Source organism: Natrix helvetica (assembly GCF_964273705.1).
Source record: "Natrix helvetica genome assembly, chromosome: 1".
NCBI classification, from domain to species: Eukaryota; Metazoa; Chordata; class Lepidosauria; order Squamata; family Natricidae; genus Natrix; species Natrix helvetica.
This window is the reverse complement of record NC_138548.1, coordinates 102,266,864-102,291,194: the sequence shown is the minus strand read 5'-3', so window position 1 is coordinate 102,291,194 and position 24,331 is coordinate 102,266,864. Positions and strand designations below refer to the sequence as shown.

At 39.9% G+C, this 24,331-nt stretch overlaps 1 protein-coding gene across 2 annotated transcripts in view; it reads right to left on the bottom strand.

Moving 5' to 3' along the window:
• Nucleotides 1-24,331, bottom strand: part of GALNT18 (polypeptide N-acetylgalactosaminyltransferase 18) — a 351,837-nt gene that overhangs the window by 126,861 nt on the left and 200,645 nt on the right. For both annotated transcript variants that reach the window (XM_081945638.1, XM_081945639.1), the window contains exon 3: nucleotides 9,531-9,697. In XM_081945638.1, coding sequence (XP_081801764.1) covers nucleotides 9,531-9,697 — 167 coding nt within the window. The remainder of the gene's footprint in view (nucleotides 1-9,530; nucleotides 9,698-24,331) is intronic.

The window sequence follows — 24,331 nt, the reverse complement described above, 5'->3', positions numbered from 1 at the left end:
GTGCGCCAGAGGGCCCACCCGCCCGCACACGCTCCTTACTGGTATGAAGTTTTCGGGGCTTCCAGGCATGCAGCGTACGGCGCCTGGCGATGCTCCACCGAGCAGGTGGAGCATCGCGGAGGTGACGCAGAGCATGGCGGGCAGTAAGTATGCATGTGCATGCTGCACGTGTGCGCATGCTGCACCATACAGGTTGCAACGGGATCCGGAACCCACCACTGGTCCATTGCAGCTTAAACATCAGGGAGAATTTGTTTCAAAAGTGCTTTTTCAAAAGGCAACTGGACTGTTTTTTCCCCTGAGGAAGAAGAAAAAAAAACATTTTGCTTCTCATCCAAGAAGCTTGATCCAAGGGAGAATCTGGCTATTTAGTAGCACCTTTTCTGACTAATGCATTTTATTAAAAGGGATGCATTTTATTGAACTGCAGCTGGATTTAATAAAATGCATTAGTCAGAAAAGGTGCTACTAAGCACGGAATCTTTCAGGCAACTAGTTCCCTGTAACAGCCTGTGAATCAAAGGATGAGTAATGAAGGGATGAAAACAAGGACATTAATTTTGGATGCTGTCTTCTTTGTGATTATCTCTTGTAGAATTTTTAAAGAAACGTTTGCAGCAGTTGAGTGAAAGAAAGAACGTTTCTATGGGGCTTTAAATATAGAACAAGTTTATACATAATGCGTGTATTACTCAGAATTTGGATTTCAAGATTTTCCTAATATAATAAGAATGGAATCCAGGTAGTCCTCAGTTAACGAACAATAATTGAGACCAGAATTTTCCATTGCTAAGAGATATGATTGTAAAGTGTGACATCACATGACTGCACCACTTAGTCATGACACTTCCATCACTTTTGGTTGCTGTTGAACAACCACTGCAACATTGTTCAGTGTGACATCACACGGTCAGCATTTATGCCCTCCTGCCCGTCTTCCCACTGACTTTGAAAGTTGGAAGTGAATGTTGCAAATGGCAATCACAAGAATGCAAATGCTGCAACTGCAGAATGGCAAGGTGGTTGCTAAACGTCCAGTTAACATTCACATGACCATGGGGGATGCTGCAATGGTTATAACTTTGAGGACCGGTCATAAGTACTACTCATTTAGCACCATTGTAAGTTACAATGGATAAGTAGCCATGTGTAAAAGAATATACAAGTGCTTATTTCTTTTAAATTCAGGTTGGTCTTCTCACAAAATTTAGATGAGCACCATTATTCTGGAGAAGATTCTTTATTAAATCAAAAGCAAGACTTGTGTCAAAATTATAAGGATAAAATGAGAAATATAAAAGTAAGGAGGGAGGGAGGGAGGGAGGGGAGGATAACCAACAACAAGAAGAATAGACTCAATTACAATAAAATTTTTGGAAGTGCATTGTTGGAAGACCTGAAAAACCACTTTAGGGACAGATCATTACAGAGAAAATCTATCTATGTGGTCACTAGAAGTTATGTCACATAATAAAAAAAATCAATACATAAACATTGCAGCAGCTACTCAAAGCAGAAATGTTATGCATTCTAGCTGATTCAACATTTAAAAATCCTGCAATGGATTTACAAGAGAAAAGGGGTATTATATATGCTTTAAGTATGACATCTTTTTTCATCCAGAACATATCATAGATATGTCCTTCATACTTAAGGGACACAATTAAACACAGATGTCATCACATTTTAAACAATATCAGTCTTACTCCAGAGATAGCATAAGCTATTTAATATTTACATAGATGTTTATACCCACTTCTTCAACCCATAGGACTCTTGGTTCAACTTTGAAATATGTTTAAACAATCAAATATAAAAACAAATTATAAACAATAAAATCACAATGGCAGACCAAACCATCATAGAAAAAAGACTAATAATTGGAAATGAAAAGACTTTTGCTTCAATGCCTTTATGTAAGCTGAGAACTAGAGTTTCAAAATTGGATAATCTACATCTGGTCACTATCCTTTTTTTCTTTTGAAAGTATCTGAAAATGATTTTATTCTTTGAGGAATTTTGTCTAACAATTGTGGAGGGTTTTAATTTCATTTATAGCCTCCCCTATAGAGATTTTCCTCACAGAAAGTATAATATTTTCAGGCATATTTAAACAATTAGGCAGCTTTTTACTGAAGTGGTGACAGCAAAAGCAAAATAAATATTTGACATCATATAGGCCAGTAATGGGATTCAAAAATTTTTTACTACCAGTTCTGTGGGCATGGCTTGGTGGGTGTGGCAGGGGAAGGATACTGTAAAATCTACATTCCCACCCCACTTGAGGGGAAGGTTATTTCAAAATCCCCATTTCCTCCAGATCAGCTGGGACTCAGGAGGCAGAGAATAGGTGGGGGCAGGGCAAGTCAAAGGTGGTATTTACCGTTTCTCTGAACTACTCAAAATTTCCGCTACCAGTTCTCCAGAACTGGTTAGAACCTGCTGAATACCACCTCTGATATAGGCAAATTCAGACTTAAATGACTTACTTGGTAAATGACTGTACTGTAAGGATAAATAAATAAAAGGCCAGTTCTGACACTGAGAAGTACAAAGTAGGGTTCCCTGGAAATTTGTGCTGGATCCAATGAATTCTAATTCTCATATAAATAAATGGTCAGGAATTAGTAAAAGGGTTATGTTTGCTGATGGTACCAAACTGTTCAGCATGGTAAAATAAAAAAAGAGATTGTGAGGTGTTCAAAAAGAATCTCTCCAGCCCGTAAAAATGGATTTTGAAATGGCAAATGTAGCTCAGTGTAAACAATGTGAAACGCTGCATGTTGATATAGATAATTCAAAGTTTATCTGTATATTAATGGGATCTAAAGTGTCAGAGAGGTACCCAGAGTCATGGTAGAGAGCTTAATGAAAATGTCAACCGAGTATGCAGCTGCTGTAAAACAAGGCAAATTCCCTGATTGAAATTATTAGGAAGGGAAATGAAAATAGAACTGCTAATATAATAATGTCCTTATAAATATATATGGTGAAACCACCTTTGGAATATGACATTTTTTTGTCACTATACATACAGCAGTAGAAAAAAATGCAAAAAATAGTCAAGATGATTAGGGGATTGCAGGACTTCCATTATATGATGGGTATAGCAATCTAAGGATCCTTAGAATGGAATGAAGGAAGTAAAGACCGTCATGATAGGATGGATGGATGGATGGATGGGGAAGTTGGGAGGAAGATAGAGGGAGGGAGGGAGGGAGGGAGAGAAGGAGGGAGGGAGGGAGAGAGAGAGGGAGAGAGAGAGAGAGAGAGATGATAGATATTTTGCATAGCATAGATAACTTGGATAAACAGAAGATTTTCTGTCACACAAATAATAGTAAAGAAAAAAACACATTCAATCTAAATGGAGAGAGATTCAAGACAGATCATTTAATGAGTCAGCAGTTTTTAGGCTAGAGTTAGAAATTACGTAAACACTTAACAACAACTCAGCTTCAGGATAACCAAGCACCATTAAGAAAGTCAATTACTGAATGGGACAGATGGTAAGTAGAATATTAAGAGTTTGAATCACCATGGGAATCAGAGGCACAGACAGATTCGCACAGCAGTGGACAAGCAGCTGCTCATTTAGCTTCCTCCTTGCTGACAATAACATTTTTAAAATACAGAACTGTCTTTGAGATGTCCTGACTTCTAGCCTAGGATCTGAATTTTGCCATGTAAAGTCTGGAGATTTACAATTTACTGCTCAGTTTTGGTCACTCAGGTCCAACTACCTCAATGCCCAAATTCACTACTATATGACTTAAATGATCCCTAGATAATAGGAAATGCTTCATATAAAGATCAATAATTGACATGATGGCTACTATTGACTTTTGATCTAGTGGCCAATGACTTTCTTCCATGACAGAACCAAATGACTCCTCTGATGCACTACCTAGCTATATAATGAATCATCTTTGACCACCCATCAGCCCCCACTTATTGACTGGCACCTGACCAGCTTACTACCATCACTACCCCCCCCCCCTCATCTAGGACTGGACAATTTTCTTCGCACCGGAACCCGGCTTTTTCAATTTTATTGGACTATGGCTTATTGGCCAGAACATCCTCAGCACATAGCCTAGGCCCTGATGAATTTTTAATAACATATGTATTCAAGGTTAGACCTAATCCTACTGCGGGAGTCCCCCCTCTCGCAGGTGTGGCCCTCCGCCCTTTCAAGGGCCCACCTTAATGACGGATTTATTAATCTCGAGAGGTGGAGGAAGCGGAGACTTAGGGGTTTTTTAGTTAATTGTTTTTTAAATACTTTTAGGGGTTTAGGGGTTGGGGGGCGGGTGGGTCAGATCAGGAGCGATGACAGAGCCAGGTCACCAGGTGGGGTCATGAGCAGAAGGAGCGGAGAGGAGGAGGGGAGGGAGGATATCATTCCCATACGGGGCTCCTTGATTCCAACAGTTGTAGGGAGGGGCAGATACGAGGACAGATTAACAACTCGCAGTCGGTTGGGAGAACGTGAGTGCTGGTTACACCCGGTCGCTTGTACCAACCCCCGCGTTCTAGGTGGTCAGGATCTGCAGGCCCAGGGCCTGAGGCTGCTGTTATGCAATGCGAGGTCCGTTGTCAATAAAGCCCCCCTCATTCATGATCTAATTTTGGAGGGGGAGCCGGACCTCGCGGGAATAACGGAGACCTGGTTGGGCCACAAGGGAGGTTTACTCCTCATGGAAATGTGCCCACCAGGTTACCAAGCATTTCACCAGCCCCTGGCCCGGGGAAGGGGCAGTGGGGTAGCTGTGATTATCCGGGAGGACTTAGAGCCGAGGGAGTCCACTGTACCACAGACGTCCGGGTGTGAATCCCTTGTTGTGAAATGGGGCCCGGGGAGGCAGTTGGGCCTGCTGATAGTATACCTGGCTCCCCGCCATACATCAGCGACCCTGCCTGAGCTCCTCGAGCTGATCGCATCGGTGGCGGTTGAGACCCCCAAACTTCTAGTGATGGGGGATTTTAACCTGCCATCGGTGGGAGAAGCATCAGAGGGGGTTCGGGAGTTCATGGCTTCTATGATAGCCATGGACCTGACTCAATTGATTCAGGGCCCGACACACAAGGGAGGTCACACCTTGGACCTTGTTTTTGTCTCTGGCCAGTGGTTGAGTGATCTGGGAGGAGTGAACTTAACCATCACTCCTCTGTCATGGTCAGATCACTCACTCCTCCGACTTGACTTCCCTGGTGCTACCCCCCGCTGCGGGGAGGCGGAACCGGAAAGCAAGAGATGGTTCTGCCCCAGGCGCCTGATGGAACCAGATAGGTTCCAAACGGAGCTTGGGCCACCTCCTGTAGTCCTGACCCGCCCTCGGGTAGAGGAGCTGGTGGCCGCGTGGAACAATGCGACTACTGGGGCCTTGAACCGGGTGGCGCCTTTGCGGCCTCTCCGGCGGCAACGATCCACCCTGGCTCCTTGGTTCACCGAGGAGCTAAGGGTGATGAAGCGCCGCAAGAGATACCTAGAGAGTCGTTGGAGATCCTCCCGATCCAAATTTGACCGAGCACAGGTACGAGCCCATTTAAGGACGTACCTAGTGGCATTGAGAACGGCCAAACGCCAATATTGTGCCGCTCTCATTGCATCCGCAGAGAACTGCCCTGCCGCCCTGTTTCGGGTGTCCCGCTCCCTCCTGTTTCAGAGGCCGCGGGAGGCCCCTTTACAGGGTAGGGCAGAGGAATTTGGGAAATACCTGCAGGATAAAATCGCTCAAATCCGGAAGGATTGGGTCCCTTTCAGTGGCCCAGTGGAGACGTCCGTGGCGAGTCTTGAGAAACCTTTCTGGGAGGAGTTTGACTTGGTTGTCATCGAGGATTTGGACAGATTGCGTGGACGACTGCGACCTACCACATGTTTACTGGACCCGTGTCCCTCCTGGCTTATACTGGCATCCTGGGAGGTTACACGCGACTGGCTCCTGGGCCTAGTGAACGCTTCGTTGGGTGAGGGGTCTCTTCCAGCCGCCTTGAAAGAGGTGGTGGTGAGACCCTTGCTCAAGAAGCCTTCCCTGGACCCTACGGAGCTGGCCAATTATCGTCCTGTCTCCAACCTTCCCTTTCTGGCGAAGGTTATAGAGAGTGTGGTGGCTTCTCAGTTCCCACGACATCTGGAGGAGAATGATTATCTAGACCCGCGCCAGTCCGGCTTTCGCCCCGGGCACAGCACAGAGACGGCCTTGGTCGCGTTGGTTGATGATCTCTGGAGGGCCAGAGATAGGGGTTGTTCCTCTATCCTGGTCCTATTAGACCTCTCGGCGGCTTTTGATACCATCAACCATGGTATCCTGTTGCACCGACTGGAGGGGTTGGGGGTCCGGGGCACCGTTTTGCGGTGGTTCGGCTCCTACCTTTCTGGCCGGACGCAACGTGTGTTGGCAGGGGAGCAGAGGTCGACCCTAAGCCCCCTTACTTGTGGGGTGCCACAGGGGTCAGTCCTCTCGCCACTCCTGTTCAACACATACATGAAGCCGCTGGGCGAGATCATCCGTGGTTTCGGGGTGGGATATCATCTGTACGCTGATGATACTCAGCTGTACATTTCCACCCCGAACCACCCCAACGAGGCCGTCGAAGTGATGTCCCGGTGTGTGGAAGCCGTACGGGTCTGGATGGATGACAACCGACTCAAGCTCAACCCTTCCAAGACGGAGTGGCTGTGGGTCCCAGCCCCCCGGTTCAACCAGTTAATCCCATCTCTGGCCATTGGGGGCATTCAACTCGCCCCCGTGGAGCGGGCGCGCAATTTGGGCGTCCTCCTGGATGCCAGGCTGTCCATGGATGACCATGTGACAGCCGTGGCCAGGGGGCGTTCCACCAGGTTCGCCTGGTGCGCCAATTGCGCCCCCTATTGGACCGGGACACCTTACACACAGTCACTCATGCGCTGGTGACGTCTCGCCTGGACTACTGCAACGCTCTCTACATGGGGCTTCCCTTGAAATGCACTCGGAGACTGCAGTTGGTCCAGAATGCGGCCGCGCGGGTGATTATGGGGAGTACTAGGTACTCCCATGTGACACCTCTCCTGCGCGAGCTGCACTGGCTTCCTGTGGTCTATCGGGTGCGTTTCAAGGTCTTGATTACGATCTTTAAAGCGCTCCATGGCTCAGGACCTAGTTACCTGCGGGATCGTATTCTGCCCCATACATCCCTACGACCCATCCGCTCGCACAGAGAGGGACTTCTCCAGGTACCGTCCACCAGACAGTGCCGAGGGGCGGCGCCTAGGAGCAGAGCCTTCTCTGTGGCGGGCCCAGCCCTGTGGAATGACCTCCCTCCGGATATTAGGACCACCACTGACCTCCGCTCCTTCCGTGTAAAGCTCAAGACCCACCTATTCCAAATAGCTGGCCTGGCTCAACCATAACTTCATAACGCTCCTGACGGGTTTTTTAATTCGGTAATTTTATTCAATGGGGTTTTAAATTATGTTTTTTAATTGTTTTTCACTCATTAGTCTACCTCCTCCATGCACATGTATATGTCCTTGTTTTATGTATGTATGTTTGTCATTATCTGTATTTTATTTGTTTTGATTGTACGCCGCCCCGAGTCCTTCGGGAGAGGGTTGCGGCTAACAAATAAAATTATTATTATTATTATTATTATCTTGCTAACAGATGGACCACTTGCCTAACAGATAGAACAGAACTAATTAGCACAATTAGGGGGAACAAAATTGACCTTAAGACTTTTGGAATCCAAGTAAATTTAATTTCATTCTTGCATGGTGTCTACTATATCTATGGGACTAGTTGATTCTTCATATATAATTCATAATTAGCCTATAAGGATATAATTTGTGGTCAGCTCAGAATTATATTGTTGAGTTTCAACAGCCGACACAGCATATCAGTTAAAATGAAAAGGTGTTAATCAACCAGTTCAAAGATGGGTTATCAGGTGAAACATACAAGAAGTGCATTTATTGAGTTACTCGGACATCATGATTAGATCAAAGGAATCTCTAGAGAGTTGAGACATGAATGGAAGACACCACTACAGGTAGATCTCAATTTACAACTAATTTGAAAAGAGAATTTCAGTTACTGAACAAAACAGTCATTAAGTAAGATGAGCACTTTACTTCAGGACCATAATCCCAATGGTTCTTCAAATTGCAGTCATTCAGTGACTACAGCTGTTATTAAGAGGATAGTGTGAAAGAGTTGCCTGCCAGAGAAGGCAGAAGCTCCTCTCTATGAGCACAAGAAAACTTTAAGATCCAACCTTCTTTTTTTAAAGCCCCCTGAAGTTGCCCTCTCTTCTGTGCACGGAAGAGAAATCTAGTGCTACACTGGAGAAAATAAGCTTGGATCTTCATGATTTGAATTTCCTTTTTCCAGTCCACTGCAAGAGTCACCCCTCACCCCATGCACAGAAGGGAGAGGAAATCCTTTACCAGGTGGCAACTTACAACCTTCCCTGCCAGCTTTTACATTGACTTCCTGATCAAATGATGATCTCATGTCCGTTGCCTGTTCAATATTTTTTTAGGGATGAAACAATGATGGTTTCTCAGGACCCAATACAGAATGATTGGAACCTCAAAAACTCACCAAGCACTCCTCCAATTTTATTTTGTTTCCCTAAGTGCTTTTTCCAATAGTCCTCCTATTCCCTTCCCCTAATTTTTGAAGTCTTACCTAAACTGGACCTCAAAGAGCTTACAATTTGATTGTACCTATTTCAATTTTCTTTGTTTTGTTTTGGGCAGTAACATTTTTAAAAAAAATATCTGAGCTGTGTCTATAAAACTTCTGAGTTTAAGCTTATGCTCTGGCCACTGCCATGTAAGTTCTGGAATTGAGCATAACAAAAAGAAATACCTTTTTATATATGGCATGTAATTAAACTGTGGTAAAAGTTATAGAAAGGATCAACAACTGGAATGGTTTTTAAAAGGGACTGGACCAGTTCATAGAGTATTAGACTACCAGTCACTAATACTAGTAGTTGTTTATTACTTCCTCAATCATATGCAGTATGATCAATGGTAGGTTTCAATTTATTTTACTACTGGTTTGCTCATGCATGCACTAGTGCAGCACTTCTGTGTATGTGCAGAAGTGTCTGGGCGGGCGGAGCCTCCCACCACCGTCACTACTGGTTTGCACAATTTGGGGCAAACTGGCAGAAACCCACCTCTGAGTATAATGTAAATACTGGTTGCTGAGAAATGGAATCTGAAGGAGTCTATCAGCAACCTGCTGCTCAGTCTTATGAGCTTCCCAAAGACATCCAGTTGGCCACTGTGGGACAGAATGTGGACCAGATGGGCCTAATAGCCTGAAAAAGACTTCTTTTTATGAAATGATGCATTTAGTGCAGATATAAAAGGAGAAGAAAAAATACTGAGGAATAAAATATCTTGACTAACTTTATTCTTCACAGCATTTTGTCAATTACAGCATCAAAGTCATCTTGACTACAGAATGATTTCATTAGGAATGCATCAGAACACACACAGAAACATGCCATTCTATTTTGTACATGCTACTCACCGTTGTTACTATTGTCATCCACTAAAATAATCTCTTTCAACAAATGAGCAGGAGTCCTGTCAATTGCAGAATGAATGGACCGTAGAATCACCGAAAGGGCTTCGTTCACAAATATGAAAACAATGCTGACCTCAGGAAGACTCTCTGGAAAGGTGAGGTTCTTGCACCTTTGGGAAGGGAAAAGAGGGTTTAGTCTAATTTTTTGAAATATTTAAAATTGCAAATTTGTACCCATACTTTAGAAACTCCAGGTGATTCCAAGCTTAATTTGAATAAACCCCATAACAACAATATAAAGATATTTATAGTGAGTGTCAGAGTTAGTGACTTACTGTGCATGTTTCTTTACTGAATATATATCCTGTTTCCCTGAAGATAAGACCTCCCTGGATAATAAGTCTAACCAAGCTTTTGAGCGCATGCACTAACATAAGCCCTCCCCCCAAAATAAGCCCTCCCTGAATGTATTGCTACACAGCAGCAGCCATAAGGTGACCATGCTCGCAGCCTCCTGCACCTGAAAATAATAAGACCTCCCCGAAAATAAGGCCAAGCGCTTATTTTGGGCGCAAAAAGAAAATAAGACCCTGTCTTATTTTTGGGAAAACATGGTACTTAAGCATTTGAGAAATATGTTGATGAACAAGGATCTCTCAGATGCCACATACACCCAGATATCCAATTTTTCTTGCCTCGTGAAATATTATTTCAATCTTGATTGCTTCCTGACTAGCTGCTGGAAAGGGCATACAGCACATATTTTACTTAGATTCTTTAAACTGTATGACAATCTTTCAGCTATCTCACTGCTAGATCCCTGAAGTTTGTCATGGCTGAGCTGAAGTACTACTTCTCTCCAAAGTAGTACTTCTCTCCAATGGCTGAGCCAAAGTAGTACTTCTACTTCAAACAGATTACAAAACAGCACAAATTACCCCCAGTCAACTGGATCTTTGGCCCCCAAGCATGAGTTGATTTCTCTGGAAACTCATCATTCTCCACAGCTTAAAAAGAACATTCTCAAAAATGATCTTTAAAACAGCTGGTCATGCATAACTTAAAACTGTCAAATGGCAGCATTTCAAAACAAGAGTAAACAAGAGTGTAACTTAGTTATGATCATTCGATGGGTTCTTATACAAACATTTCTCAAAATTAAGAAATTAACCTGCATGTAATGCTGCATATTTTAATCATGACCCTAATTTTGCGAAGTGTTTGGCTTGGTATAGCTAGTTGTTTTTAATGTACTTGTTAACATGCAATCTCAAAGTCATATCTTTGGAGAAAATTTTTAAACAGAGATTACCAAATACATTTTCAGTATTACTGTATTTGTGAAGGTATCATTTATTAAAATAAGCGTGCCTTCTACATCTATAATCTCCCTAACAACTTTCAGTGATGTCTCTATGATGATTCTCAAAATAATGTGCAAATTCAAATGAACAGTTGTTATGGTTGCCATAAAAAATGCATGCAAAAGGATACTGTTCATATTCTATTTCAAATACAATTGGCAGCAAAGGGGGAAGTCCTCAGAAGGTCATTTCATAAGTATTCATATATAAATCAAATGTGTTCAGGGTGGTATTATTGTTGTTGCTCATAATGGAAGGAGCATAGTAAGCGGCAGGCAGATCGTTCACTTGGAATAATGAGAAATTATTCTTCCATATTAAGCTAACCGTTTGCAATCTGTTGTCAAATGCATTTCCATCAGAAAAATACTGAATTCCATTTTGCTTTCTATTAAAATGCAAAGTTCTCCTACAAAAGCTCCTGAACACTATAGATGTGGCAAAGCTATTTGCTATCCTAAGCCTTTTCCGTTCAGATAAATGCACCTTTTAAATGACAAGAATAGGGGGGAGGATCATATATACATCTTTTCTGCATTGCTCCGATTCTAGTATATATGATTTACTATGTGCAATTTTTAATGTGTTCCTTTAATGCACAGTGTTGTGCTTGCTGTTTACTATTTTTAATGTTCTTCTGTGTTCACTGATCTAATTGAAACTGCTCAATAATAAGAGAGTAAGAGAAGAAACTAAACTTAACTTAACTTTAACTTTATTGGATTTCTAGACCGCCCCTCTCTCAAAAGAGACTCGGGGCGGTGTACAGTCATATTAAAATAGTTGAACAGTAAATATACATGTTATAGGACTGGAGGAGAGTAAAGAATAAGTCTGCAGTTATTTTTTGAGATGAGAGACATCAAATGAGGTACTGGTTGGGGAAAGGGGTAACACATGTCAGGAAACACCAGGATAATTTCATGATGGAAAGAGAACAAAGCAGAGCAGAGCAAAATAAACAACAATGACAACAAACAAACAAATTAGCAATGAAAGCCATCATGCAGGCAAGTACTAGGAAGTGGATGTAAGGACTGGCCCAGATGCCAAGAGAAGAAGGTGAATTGGGCTACAGCAAAAAGAGAAAAAGGCATCAATTCATGCCTAACTATTTTTAATAGAAAAGCAGGATAAAATATTACAAATAATTACAAACACAAGGCACGACGTAATGAAGTATGGTGGTAACAATGAAGGATGCATGTCTACAACCATCAATTAACCATCCCACTCATAAGGACAGCTTGGGTCTTATTTTTATGTAAATTTATTTGTTTGTTTGTTTGTTTTGTCAAGCATGTATTAGATAACATATGCAAGTATAAACATGATTTTGAATCCATGAAATGGATACGAATAAAAGGGAACATTAGAACAGGGACGGTAGGCATGTTGGTGCACTTATGCACTTCTTCAGGTAAACTCTGCCTGCACTATATGGGCAAGTAAAGAGAATGCTCTGGGTGAAAGAGGCTAAGACCCAGAGAGTTTTCAGCATGTAGCTCTTTCTCTGTGAAAGAGATTTGTCATCTGAGATCACATATTACACATTCCTACCAAATAACATGTTGTTGAACAGTAAAAGCAATCATCTCCAGGAAGGCATCTGGACCTACCTGATAGCAGCAACACTTTTAATGCTACATGTTGGTCCAATTTTTGCAACTGGAAACAGTTGTTTCTTGAGAACAGACTCTCTATGATTCTAGTTATTACATTTATCAAAATGATAATTTATGAAATGTATATGCCACCCTAACTCCCCGAGACTCTGGGCAGATCTCTCTCAGATTGGAGTATTATACATCTGAATAATACAGATATAATCATTATGAAGAGAAAACAGTCCACAAAGAGCTCAATAATCTAATATAGCTGTAGAACACATAACAGACAGAGAACAGATAGTTAATAAAGAAACTCTGAAACATTTCAGCAAAAAGAAATGGGTTCTCTTGGATACTGTCTACATTTTCTTTACATACACCTCTTTCTTTTTCCTTCCAACTATGCTTGGAAGAAATATTACAAGTGCAATTTAAAATAAAATTCCACAGGATAAATTACAATAATTTGAAGGCTAACTTTTATTAAGATTCAACATGCTGCAAAGAAGCCAAGGCTCAATAAAACTCACGAGGGATGAGATATTGCAGCGTAAATTTTACTAATGTTTAACATATTGTAAAAAAAAAAAATCATGTTGCATGTCCATTATATTATCAGTTTGCTTAATAGGAGGATAGTGAATACTATTCAATGAATCAATAGGCTAACCAGGCTACTGCTTTTTGTTCAACTCGGTAAGTAAGAAACCAACTTTTAATATGCCTTCATTTGTCAATATCAGTGCATAAGTAAAGAACATATATAAGCATAAGGTTTAGATTACCCACATGATTTTAAAAATGAGAAAAAATATTGAATATTAAGAGTATTGACAAAAGGTCAAGGCATAATGCAAGTATAATGATTTCACACTGTTGTTTAAGCATCTTCTAGCATAGAATTAATAATATTTCTGATTTTTTTACGTGTCATTCTCAGACAAAACATTAACCAGTAACATTATCTTTGCCATTTAAATGTTAATATACTTTATTGAAGGCCAAGACAAGAATTGCATATAAATTACCTTTATTCTTTTACAACAATGAAGACCTTGTCTTTCACCCAAAAGTATTGGTCAGAATTCCCATCATCCCTTACACTGGCCATGCTGGTTTGAGGTTATGGGTATTGTAATTCAACAACACCTGGAGCATCACATTAAATCCCCCTTTTTATGACCCTGTAATCTTAATTATTCAGGGTAGAATGGGGCGATTGGATGAGCATTTACTGGATGGATACCCTTCCTGATGCCACATGGAGTTCAGAGCAGATATTTTTTTCTTTATGCCCTAGGAGAGACATATCTGTTGCTACCTAGAATTGAACTCTCAACCTTCCAAATGGGAGGACCATCATGCCACTCATCTAGCCCCACTCTACATGAACTGCGATTTTAGGGTCAGATAGGGTATTAATGAGGGAAACTGAAGGGGTCATTAAATCAGACTTCATGTGACTGTGACTTCTAACTTTCTTGTGATTTCCAACTTGACTTTGCTTATGAGAAACTGGCAGGAAATGTTAGAAATAATCAAGTAACTATGGTTCGCTGCAACATCATAATTGTAAACTGGGTGCCGAGTGCCAAAAATAGCAATCACATAATTGTGGGGGTGCTTGCAATGGCAGAACTCCAAGAACCAGTTGCAATTATCACTTATTCATTGCCATCATATTTTTAAGTGCTCATTAAATGAGGACCACTTGTATTGCATAAGAACCCCCATCGTCTTGCACATGTACATTTATAGGCCATGCTTTGGAGAGTATCTGAGACCTATTTACTACTCTTTTCACTTGATCCATGATTAAACTAGGAAACAGATAGTGATCCAGATCTCCATTTCATCTAAAACAATGAATATTAGTTCATAAAAACTCATATTTGTAGGAGATGACCAGGTGAGCCCAAGAATGGGGTCAAATGCATCATCAGTCTGGAGTTCTAATGCCTCCAAAAGAGATTTAAGTCCAGCCCCTTGAAGTCTTATCTGCTTGACCATTAATAGTAGAACAGATTCTTGTTTATAAGTTGCATGAAATAAACTCACTGTGCTTTTGAACACTGCTCTTGGTTTCTTGCACCTAAGAAGATTAAGAATTTGTTTCAATAGCCTAGGCTTGAGCTACAGTCAAATATATATGTATTGTTGTAAATTGTAATTGAAGAACCATAATTTCTTAGTTTAATTGTTTAACTTAATTTTTTTTTCTTCTGCCAGTAAATGGTGTTGGCCTATTCAGTGCTTCAATATTCAGTTTCCCAAAAGGGAAACTGGGAGCAAAGCTGGGAATATAATATCTGTCTGAAACTCTTAAAAGCAGCTGTACCATTCCCCAGTATTGTGCAGCTTAATTTCACAACTGCTATATAATCCCAGAAAAAGATGTAGCTGCTTTAAAGAGCTGCTTATACTGGTGCTATTTTTGACTTTCTCTGCACTCTACATCCATTTTGAAAATCTAATTTGAAGCATTGCATGCCTCTAAAATGTGGCTGTAGGATATTTCCGTGAAACAAGAGATGGTAAAAAATTTCTGCTTTGTTTGCACTGTACAGGAGAAACCAAGATGCTGCCTTCACTGAACTCATATAGCATCTGTTTAGAGAAAGATATATTATCTGAAATGTGTATAGAATGCAGAATCCAGGAAAAGAAAGTAACTTGTGTTCATACTGGGTATCATGACAACCAGACAGGAGGTGATAGTATCCTCATGAATAAGATCATTTATCAAATGATCCTCAAATAAAATGCTTCCATTCAAATCTCTTTCTTTATAGATATTTTTTTATTTCCTATAGCCTTATTACTTTCTAATTTATTTTGAGTTTATTCTTATAGCAATGGTTCCAACAACTTCATTACCACTCATCCACTCATCTTATTCTATCCACCACAGTGTCTTTTATCTGTAGCCTATACTATTATCCTGATTAATCCTATAGTTATAACTTATTATCCTATCTTCGTGACAGCCAGCATTTATAGAAACAAATCTTCATCTAATTTTAATACATACACAATAGTCTACTTCCCTATACCATTTACTGTATCCATTTGTACAAATTTCAAGTGGAAGATGCAAGCAATATCTTATATTATAACTTATAATATAAATTATGCTATAGATTACCTTGATAGAATGAAATAAAAGATACAAATTGAACTGAAATACATTTAAAAGATAAAGGTTTCCCCTGCCAATCAAAGGCCAAACTCTAGATGAGCTGAAAAAATATGAGCCCAAAATATAATACTACATGCACAAATTATATTAAATACCACTGCTTATTCCCCTAATAAATTATGTCCAATTTACAGTGCATTTTAAGTAAGACAGAAAAGTTTACATTTCAGCAGAGATAGATCAAAATGCAGCTTCTAATATGGATAGAAAGGAAGAAGAAATTGGTGTCATTGAAGTAACTCTGAGATAATATTAAGATGAAATAGGATAGCAGCTTGATTTTAAAATATATTTTTTTAAAAAACAAAGAGAATGATATACTATTATTCAACAAAACATGCTAAATATACACAGTACAAAAGTTACTGCCTATGAGTCAGAAGGGGGATTATGGAGAATAAATGGCATTTATTTCCCTTAACTGTTTTAAGAGGAGATTGGATAAGTATCAATAGGGAATAGGGAATGGTTTCAGCAGATTATGAATTTTGTCCACAGATGAGTGAACAAGATACTCTTCTCCTTTTCTTTTTTAAGGTTACAAGTCAGGGATTTTATACATCCATACAAAAGTCTCTAATGGATATCAATATTTTTTTTTAAAAAAAGAAGAACAATTTTATCCTAAATCAGCTGCATATTTATTTTATTTATTTGTGACTTGCCTTTATTATTTTTACAAATAACTCAAGATGGTGAACATATCCAACACACTTATGTTCCTCACATAACAATGTGAGATAGGTTGGACTGAGAGAGAGAGTGATTGGCCAAAGTCACCCAGCTGACCTTCATGGTTAAAGCAGGACTCATTGCCTTAAGTCTTATATATAAAATCCAGATATGAACTATGGTATATTAAAATTCATTGAAATTTCATCTCCTTTACAAACAGCATATTTAAATATATTAAAAGCATAATTTTTGACTGAATAATGTGAGAATGAAATTAAGGAAGATAGGAACTTATCCTAACAATAAATAAATTCTTGTTATAGCATCTAAAATGTTTTAAAGCCTATTTTTCATTACCATTTAAGGCTATTTTTAAGGAATTTAAAGAGTTTTGATTGGGAAGAAATACACCCATTTTTATGTTTTCTTCCTGTAAAACATTGGGCTAATTTGGACTAAACATAGTTCCTTTGGTATATAGGAAAACAGATTAGTAGTAGGGAGAGGGAGCTGTTAAAGCACATTCAATTACATCATGAGCTCATAAAGCACTCACATCTAAGAAAACTTATTTTCCTGATATCAGGGAGTACCTTTTTTGAGGGGAAACAGTAAACAATCTCTATAAATGATTCATCAGAGACCATAAAATTGTGATTTGGATTGAAATCTGTTGCTCCCTGAAGATCAGACAAAATTCCATTATATCCAAAATCTACTAAATCCAGTTCCATTAAATCAAAGATTTACTGTATTATAATGGTGAAAGGAGTGCAGGTTATTGGAGTATGAATTATTCTCATACATTCTGAATGGAGCTGAATGCACTTGCTATGTCCATTTTGTCCCTTCATTGTTTTTGAAATTAAAATTAATTCAAATGCTAATCTTAAAATACCAATAATATATAATGCCAATAAAATACCAATAAAACAAACTTAGCATTAAAATATGAGGGACAACAGAACTAAAATCAGTGTCACCTTTAATCTTTTATAGACCCAATCCTGTGGAATAAGTTCCTTAGCTAGTTAATCCAGTCAAACCTAATAGTTGTAGATTACTTATGGATCTTGATGCAGAAAGGCCCACCACATTCAGCTCAATCTTCCTGAGTTTCCCCTTTGCAATAGAAGTTAAGGAATTCTGAAAATGGCTCAGGATGCCCACTTCCCAGCCAAACCATCAACCAATTGCCATACTTGCAACCAGCCCGAAAGCAAATTTTGTTTGTCTTCAGACACATTTGTATTGATTCAGGTTGCAAAAGTGAGCTTTTTGGAAAACACATTAAAAAAAGTTTTAAAAAGAGAAATATCAGAACTTTCAGAACCGTATTCTAGCCGTGTAACAAATCCTAGAGGACCAGAGACCTATTTTAGTTTATGTAGCACACTGGCTTTTATATGCAAATGTTGCATTTCATTTCAAATGCAAAGGTAAACATTAGTGGAAAAAAAACCCCAAGTCTCTGTGATGGAAAAAGAGAAGTTTATGTTGGCTTGTCTCTTTATTCCATACATCCTCACTGAGAATGGCTCATTCACTTCCCTTTGTTCTCTTCAACTACAGCATTTCTCCAAAATTTATGTTAGTTGAAAATGTTATCTCTGCCATACAGATGCACTATAGGGAATCCGATCAGGAACAGAGAGTTATTATCCAACTGAACTAAAATAATAAGTGTGCTTCTGGCCAAATGTAGATTCTTAACTCTACAATTAATACTTTGCAACACTTTTTTCAAGATGAAATCTAGATAATCGCATTTCCTACACCACACACTCCCCGAGTCGAGCTTGTATATCTATTCACATTGCTGGGCTGACACCTAATTTCATAATGAATAGAGAGGCTGTTTTACTCACATTGTGACATTTATCAAACCTCTTGAGTTTTATCAAACAGATTTGTCTCACACAGCTTCCACAATTTGTTGGCCATTACGAGAGAGAGAGAGAGAGAGAGAGGGGGGGGGGAGGTCCCTGTTAAAAATTAATACCGCCTCATCAATTTGGACTTGACATTCTTATATGCTATGATGATACAAATAACTTGTATGACTCAAAGTGGATTTTTAAATTACATCTGTAACCCCTCTCTCATGTTCCATGTAAGTCCCTTATGATTTGGGCAGCAGGCATAGGAAATGAGGACCGATTCTCAGAGGTATCATATTATCCTTAAGTGGAAAAAGCTACTTCAATTAGGAAGTTTGTCTTGGTATACAAAAGCTTCCATGGTTTAGTTGTAGGATTTCTGTAGATTCACCTTCTCTCCTAAGGCCTGCTTCATCTACTTACTGTAGATATTCTGTGGAGTATTTCTAAAGGTCTCATGTTGTGTACATTTAAAATTCCAGCGAATTCTGCTTTTTCAAGAATGGAAAAATGTACGGATTTACATTTTGAACAAACAGCTGCCGGAGATGAAGCAAGCCGTTTTCTCTAAAGTCTATCATTTTGACTCAAGGATTTGAGAGATCTATGCTGCTGTTTTATAGTTGTTTACCAGAGGTGGTATTCAGCAGGTTCTGACCAGTTCTGGACAGTGGTGGGCAACCCGCGGCTCGGGAGCCACATGCGGCTCTTTACACCCTTTAATGCGGCTCTTCTGTGTGCCGGGTGCCCGCTCCCCTCCCTCCTCTCCGGCTTCGGAGGGAAGCTTCTGCAAAAGCCCGGGCGAGTGACAACCAATTTTGGTCCTATGACTGCAGAATGCTGCAAAATACCATAAATGCAGGCCAGTTGTTGAGTGTTTCAAATGTGATTGGAACACTCAACAAGGTGACCACAGTTTGTGTGTGTGTGAGTGAGAAAGACAGACAGAGAGAGGAACAGAGAGAGGGAGTGAGGGAGGGAATCAGAGAGAGACTGACAGACAGACACACACACACACAGACAGAGAGAGACAGAGAGGGGGAGGGAGGGAGAGAAAGATAGACAGACAGAGAGACACACACAGAGTGAGTGATTAAGTGAATGAGTGAGAGACAGACACACCCACATACACAGAGTGACAGAGAGAGAGGAAGGGAGGGGAGAGAGACAGAGGGAGAGACAGAGACAGACACACATACACACAGAGTGAGTGAGAGACAGACAGACAGACAGACACACACACAGAGTGACAGAGATGGGGGAGGGAGGGAGAGAGAGACAAAGAGCCAGAGAGAGAGAGAGAAAGAAAAAGAAAAAAAGAAAGAAAGTGGGAGAGAGAGATGAAATTAAAAACAACAACATACAAACCTGACTTACTCAAACTATCCAAGGAAATGCAAGGCCAATGTTCACATTAGTGGTTGTGACTTTGTCAGTCAATGTCAGGATGTAATTTTCTCTACATTGTAAGGCAAATTTTACGGAATTTAACATTATCGATAAATAATATCGTTCTAAAATTTTTGTTTTATTAGTTGTGTTATTTGTATCCTCCCGACCTATGTGGATACTTGCATGCAGAATATTCTCAATAAAAACTTATTGAAACTAAAAACAGTGTACCATCCTATGTATTTTCGGTTTTAAAAATGTGGCTCTCAAAGTAAATTTCAATCGTGGTTCTGGCGAGATTTGGCTCAGTTGAAAAAAAAGGTTGCCCACCACTGAGTCCTGGAGAACCAGTAGCAGAAATTTTGAGTAGTTCGGAGAACCGGTAAAGACCAACTCTGAATGGCCCCGCCCCCATCTATTCCGAGTCCCAGATGATCGGGAGGGAATGGGGATTTTGAGTCCCAGATGATCGGGAGGGAATGGGGATTTTGCAGTAACCTTCCCCTGGAGTGGGGTGGAATCCTACCATAGGATTCTTAAGAAAGAATTACTTGAGGGTCCTTACAACATTTACAAATTTTCATTTACTCCAAATATTATTTTATGATTGTCTAAGGCAGTGCTGGGCAACCTTTTTTTTCAACTGAGCCAAATCTCGCCAAAACCACGATTGAAATTTATTTTGAGAGCCACATTTTTAAAACCGAAAATACATAGGATGGTACACTGTTTTTAGTTTCAATAAACTCTGGCATTTGAAGCACGCAAGTCTTAAAGCTGTCAAGTTACAAGATCCTTGCACCCCTAACCCTTTAGAAAAAAAAAAACCCAGGGGTCTTCAAACCTGACAGCTTGAAGACTTGTGGACTTCAACTCCCAGAATTCTGAGAATTGAAGTCCACCAAGGGCATCAATCATATTAGCCCAGGGATCTGCAAAATTGGCTCTTAAGACTGGTGGACTTCAATTCCCAGAATTCTGAGAATTGAAGTCCACCAGTCTTAAAACAGCCAAATTTGCAGACCCCTGTCTTAGCCCAAAGCCTGGTGCTGGGCCTTGCTCCCCCATTGGTGGAGCCCCAAGAAGCGAGGAGGGAGAAAAAGAGACGGAGGCCAAGGAGCTTCCCCCCCGCCCCCCCAGCAAAAATCTAACCGGGGAGCCGGGCAGTAGCAAATTAGCCAATCATGTGAGGAAAGCGAGGTCCGACCGGGTGGGCAGCGAAACTCAAGGGCTCTCTGTTCTAATTCCCCGTGAAAACTGTTGCCTCTGAAGCGTTTGCTCTACTGTTTGAACCTTTAAGTGTCCCTTTCCCTTTTTTCTTTTCAACCCACAATGATTAGGGAGGATCCTGAAGTCGGGCGAGGACGAGAAGCGAGGAGGCAGAAAAGGCTAAACTTCAAAACAAGCGCCCCTTTCCCTTTTTTCTTTTCGATCCACAATGATTAGGGAGGATAATAATCCGGCACACAGAAGAGCCGCATTAAAATGTGTAAAGAGCCGCTTGTGGCTCGCGAGCCGCGGCTTGCCGACCACTGGTCTAAGGAGTATCGTGTATGTGTTTCATACCTACTTGAAACTCATTCAATCTATTTTGTTTTTTTATTTTGGTATCCTCAAGTCAGTCTTGATCCCTGTTGACTATCTGGACAAGTCCTTGCAGTTTTCTTAGCAAGATTTTGGAAGTAATATGCAATTGCCTATTTCTTAGAGCTAAAAGAAAGTGACTGGCCCAAGATGGCTTCATGCCTAAAGTGGGACTAGAAGTCATGGTCTTATTTAATGCCTTAACCATTACACCATACTGGTGTAATTATCTGTTAATGATCTAAGTAGGTTATTGTCCTTATTTTTTCCAGTCCCTTATATATCAAATTACAAGGAGACTTAGTTGCAATGTCTTTATTACAGTTTCTTTTACACCAATTTTCCTTCCTTTTTTCATGAAAAATATAGCCAACATGTTTACTATGTAGTATTTATTTAAAATGCCCGTTTCCAGTAAACTTTCCCTGTGTCTTCCCTTCTCCCGTAATATTGTGTCTTTTCTTCTTCCAGTCTAATTTTTTACAGTGAGAACTATAAAACCTTAAACTGAAAATCTTGGGGATCATAATTTGATAATGGAAGCACAGATGTCTTGTTAACACCAGGCTTTTTCTAACTTAATTTACATTTTTAAAAGAAGACAGATTGTTCAGAAACATGCAGTTAAACAGATACCGACTGGAATGAACATTTAATAGGTATAGTATGCTTCAAATACCTTTTCTTGTAATCTATTCTCAAGCAGACCAATACTTTTTACTTTACTTGAGATATGAACAGCAGCTCACCAGACATATCCATTCAACAAAAGGTAGTTTCTTTCTTTACCTGTATAACAGAAGCAATACTACAGCATGCATTAGATTCATAGAGTCTTTTCATGATCAGTTCCATAGTGTTATAATCACTGAAACAAAGTTGTCATTGTCTTATATTTCCTCCTAGGGTTTGTCCTACTTGACAAACACATCTGCTCATTTCCAGTCTGCATGCCATTTCACACAGCCTGCAGCATCTCTACCGTTGAGCTTCACAAAGCATGCATCATCTTTTAATCAGTCAAGTTAGCACAGTTTTGGTTGTTTCTTTGGCCGGCAATTTTCTACATTTCATAGAAGAAATCTTTTTGCTATGGAATTGTTGCTGCTAGGCATGATTATTGCATTTTTGTCAGCCATGAAGGCAAAACTAAAAGTTTTCTGTATATCCTCATTTGCCACATGATTTAGTCTGGGTATGTAACCAGTAACCCAACTCATATGATTTTCATCACTAGCCAACATTCCACTGACTGCATGCATTGCTTTGGATCAGATGACTTTTCAACAGGCCTTACATTTCAGATGCAGACAGTTGTTGTTATTTTGCATAGTGCCATTCCATCCAAGCACTAATCCTGACCCATATTTGGGCATCCAACAGTGATTAGAAGTCATAAATTAGAAGTTGAACTGGGTCATCTTATTTGGCTCAGTACTAACAGTTTAAACTGAACCATATGTCTGGACACTACATTCAAGGTATTTAGTCTTCATTATATTGAAGTTCATTATAACATCATTAAGGCACATCTTTCATTCCTATATTAGTTGTTCAAGACTAATTATACTAGCATCCATGTGTGTTATCACTGATTGTTTCTGGTCATAGGGTCCATACAGAGAATGAAGAAAAACAGTGAGAGAGAAGATTCTACCTATGTAGATAGGCAAATATGCTCACCAGGAATTCACTCTCTCACCACTGCCCTTCATGGACACAACTTTCAATGACAACGTCCATTAAGTTGTATTTTTCATCTTGTAAAGTGTCCGTTTTCTACGTGTGTGTATGAAACATTAATAAGGAATTTAGCACAGTTAAAGGGTATGACCTTAAAGGTAAAGATAAAGGCTCCCCTGCACATGTGTGCTATTTGTTTCCAGCTCTGGGACTGTGCTCATGTAAGTTTCTAAGCTGAAGAGCCAGCGCTGTCCGAAGACATCTCTATGGTCATGTGACCGGCATGACTAAACACCAAAAGTGCATGGAGCCAAAGGCGCACCCTTCCCGTCAAAGTGATCCCTATTTTTCTACTTGCATTTTTAACATGCTTTCAAACTGCTAGGTTGGGAGAAACTGGGACTAGTAACAGGAGCTCAACCCGTTACGTGGCTCTAGGGATTCAAACTGCTGAACTGCAGCTCAGCGTCACTGAGCTACCACATCCCTTTAAAACCGGTATGACCTTATTAGCAATTAAAACACTCTATCAACTAGACCTGGGATATCAAGAGGAAATATCCTTTTAGCTGCACTAATGTAAAAAGAGATGTTGATATTTTTAAATCAAAAATTAACTTTTTTATCACTGCCTTTTGAGATAAGATGGGCTACTACTTAAAAAAAAGGATTTTTTAATAGTGCAATACAATTGCATATTCTATTGCATTTTAGAATTTTTAGAATTCCCTCAGAAAGAAAAAGATACCAGAACTACAGCATTAACTTTTAACAGAAAAATAGAGATATGAATTCAACCTTATAATTAATTATAGGCTGGAGAGCTAGTTATGGGCGATAAGACTGCATATTGTTAAGACCTCAAAGGATTGTAGGACAATGCAGGATTATGCCACTAAAAAGAATAGGATTTTGTCCATGCAGTTATTAGAAGTTAAGTTTTATTCACAAGAGCCTTTACATTAATATTCTAAGGAAGCCTTGGGTTGATATATTCCTATTTTCCTATGAAGTATACAATTCTATTTTTGCTTAATTACAATGTATTGTTCTATTTGCATAGTCACACTGTGCTTGAAGTTAAAAGATAGAAAATTGTACTTCTTTATGATTCTTCTATTGCTCTCAGCAGCTTTCGGTACCTTGTCCATAGTTATCTTTTTGGAGAGACTGTCTAAATTAGGTGCGGATGGAAGAACTTTTCAATATTTCGATTTAGAACGCTTTCTCCCCAAAGATGAGACGTCTGCTCAGCCCTGTGGCATTTATACTGTGGAGTTTCACAGAAGATTCTATTTTATTCTAAAATGACAAAATAGCTGAGTGAAACCATCCAGAGATTTAGTGTCATCAGTATGCTGATAACGTGTCACTCTACCTCTCCTTTTTATCAAATATAAAGGGGAGAGGGGGAGGG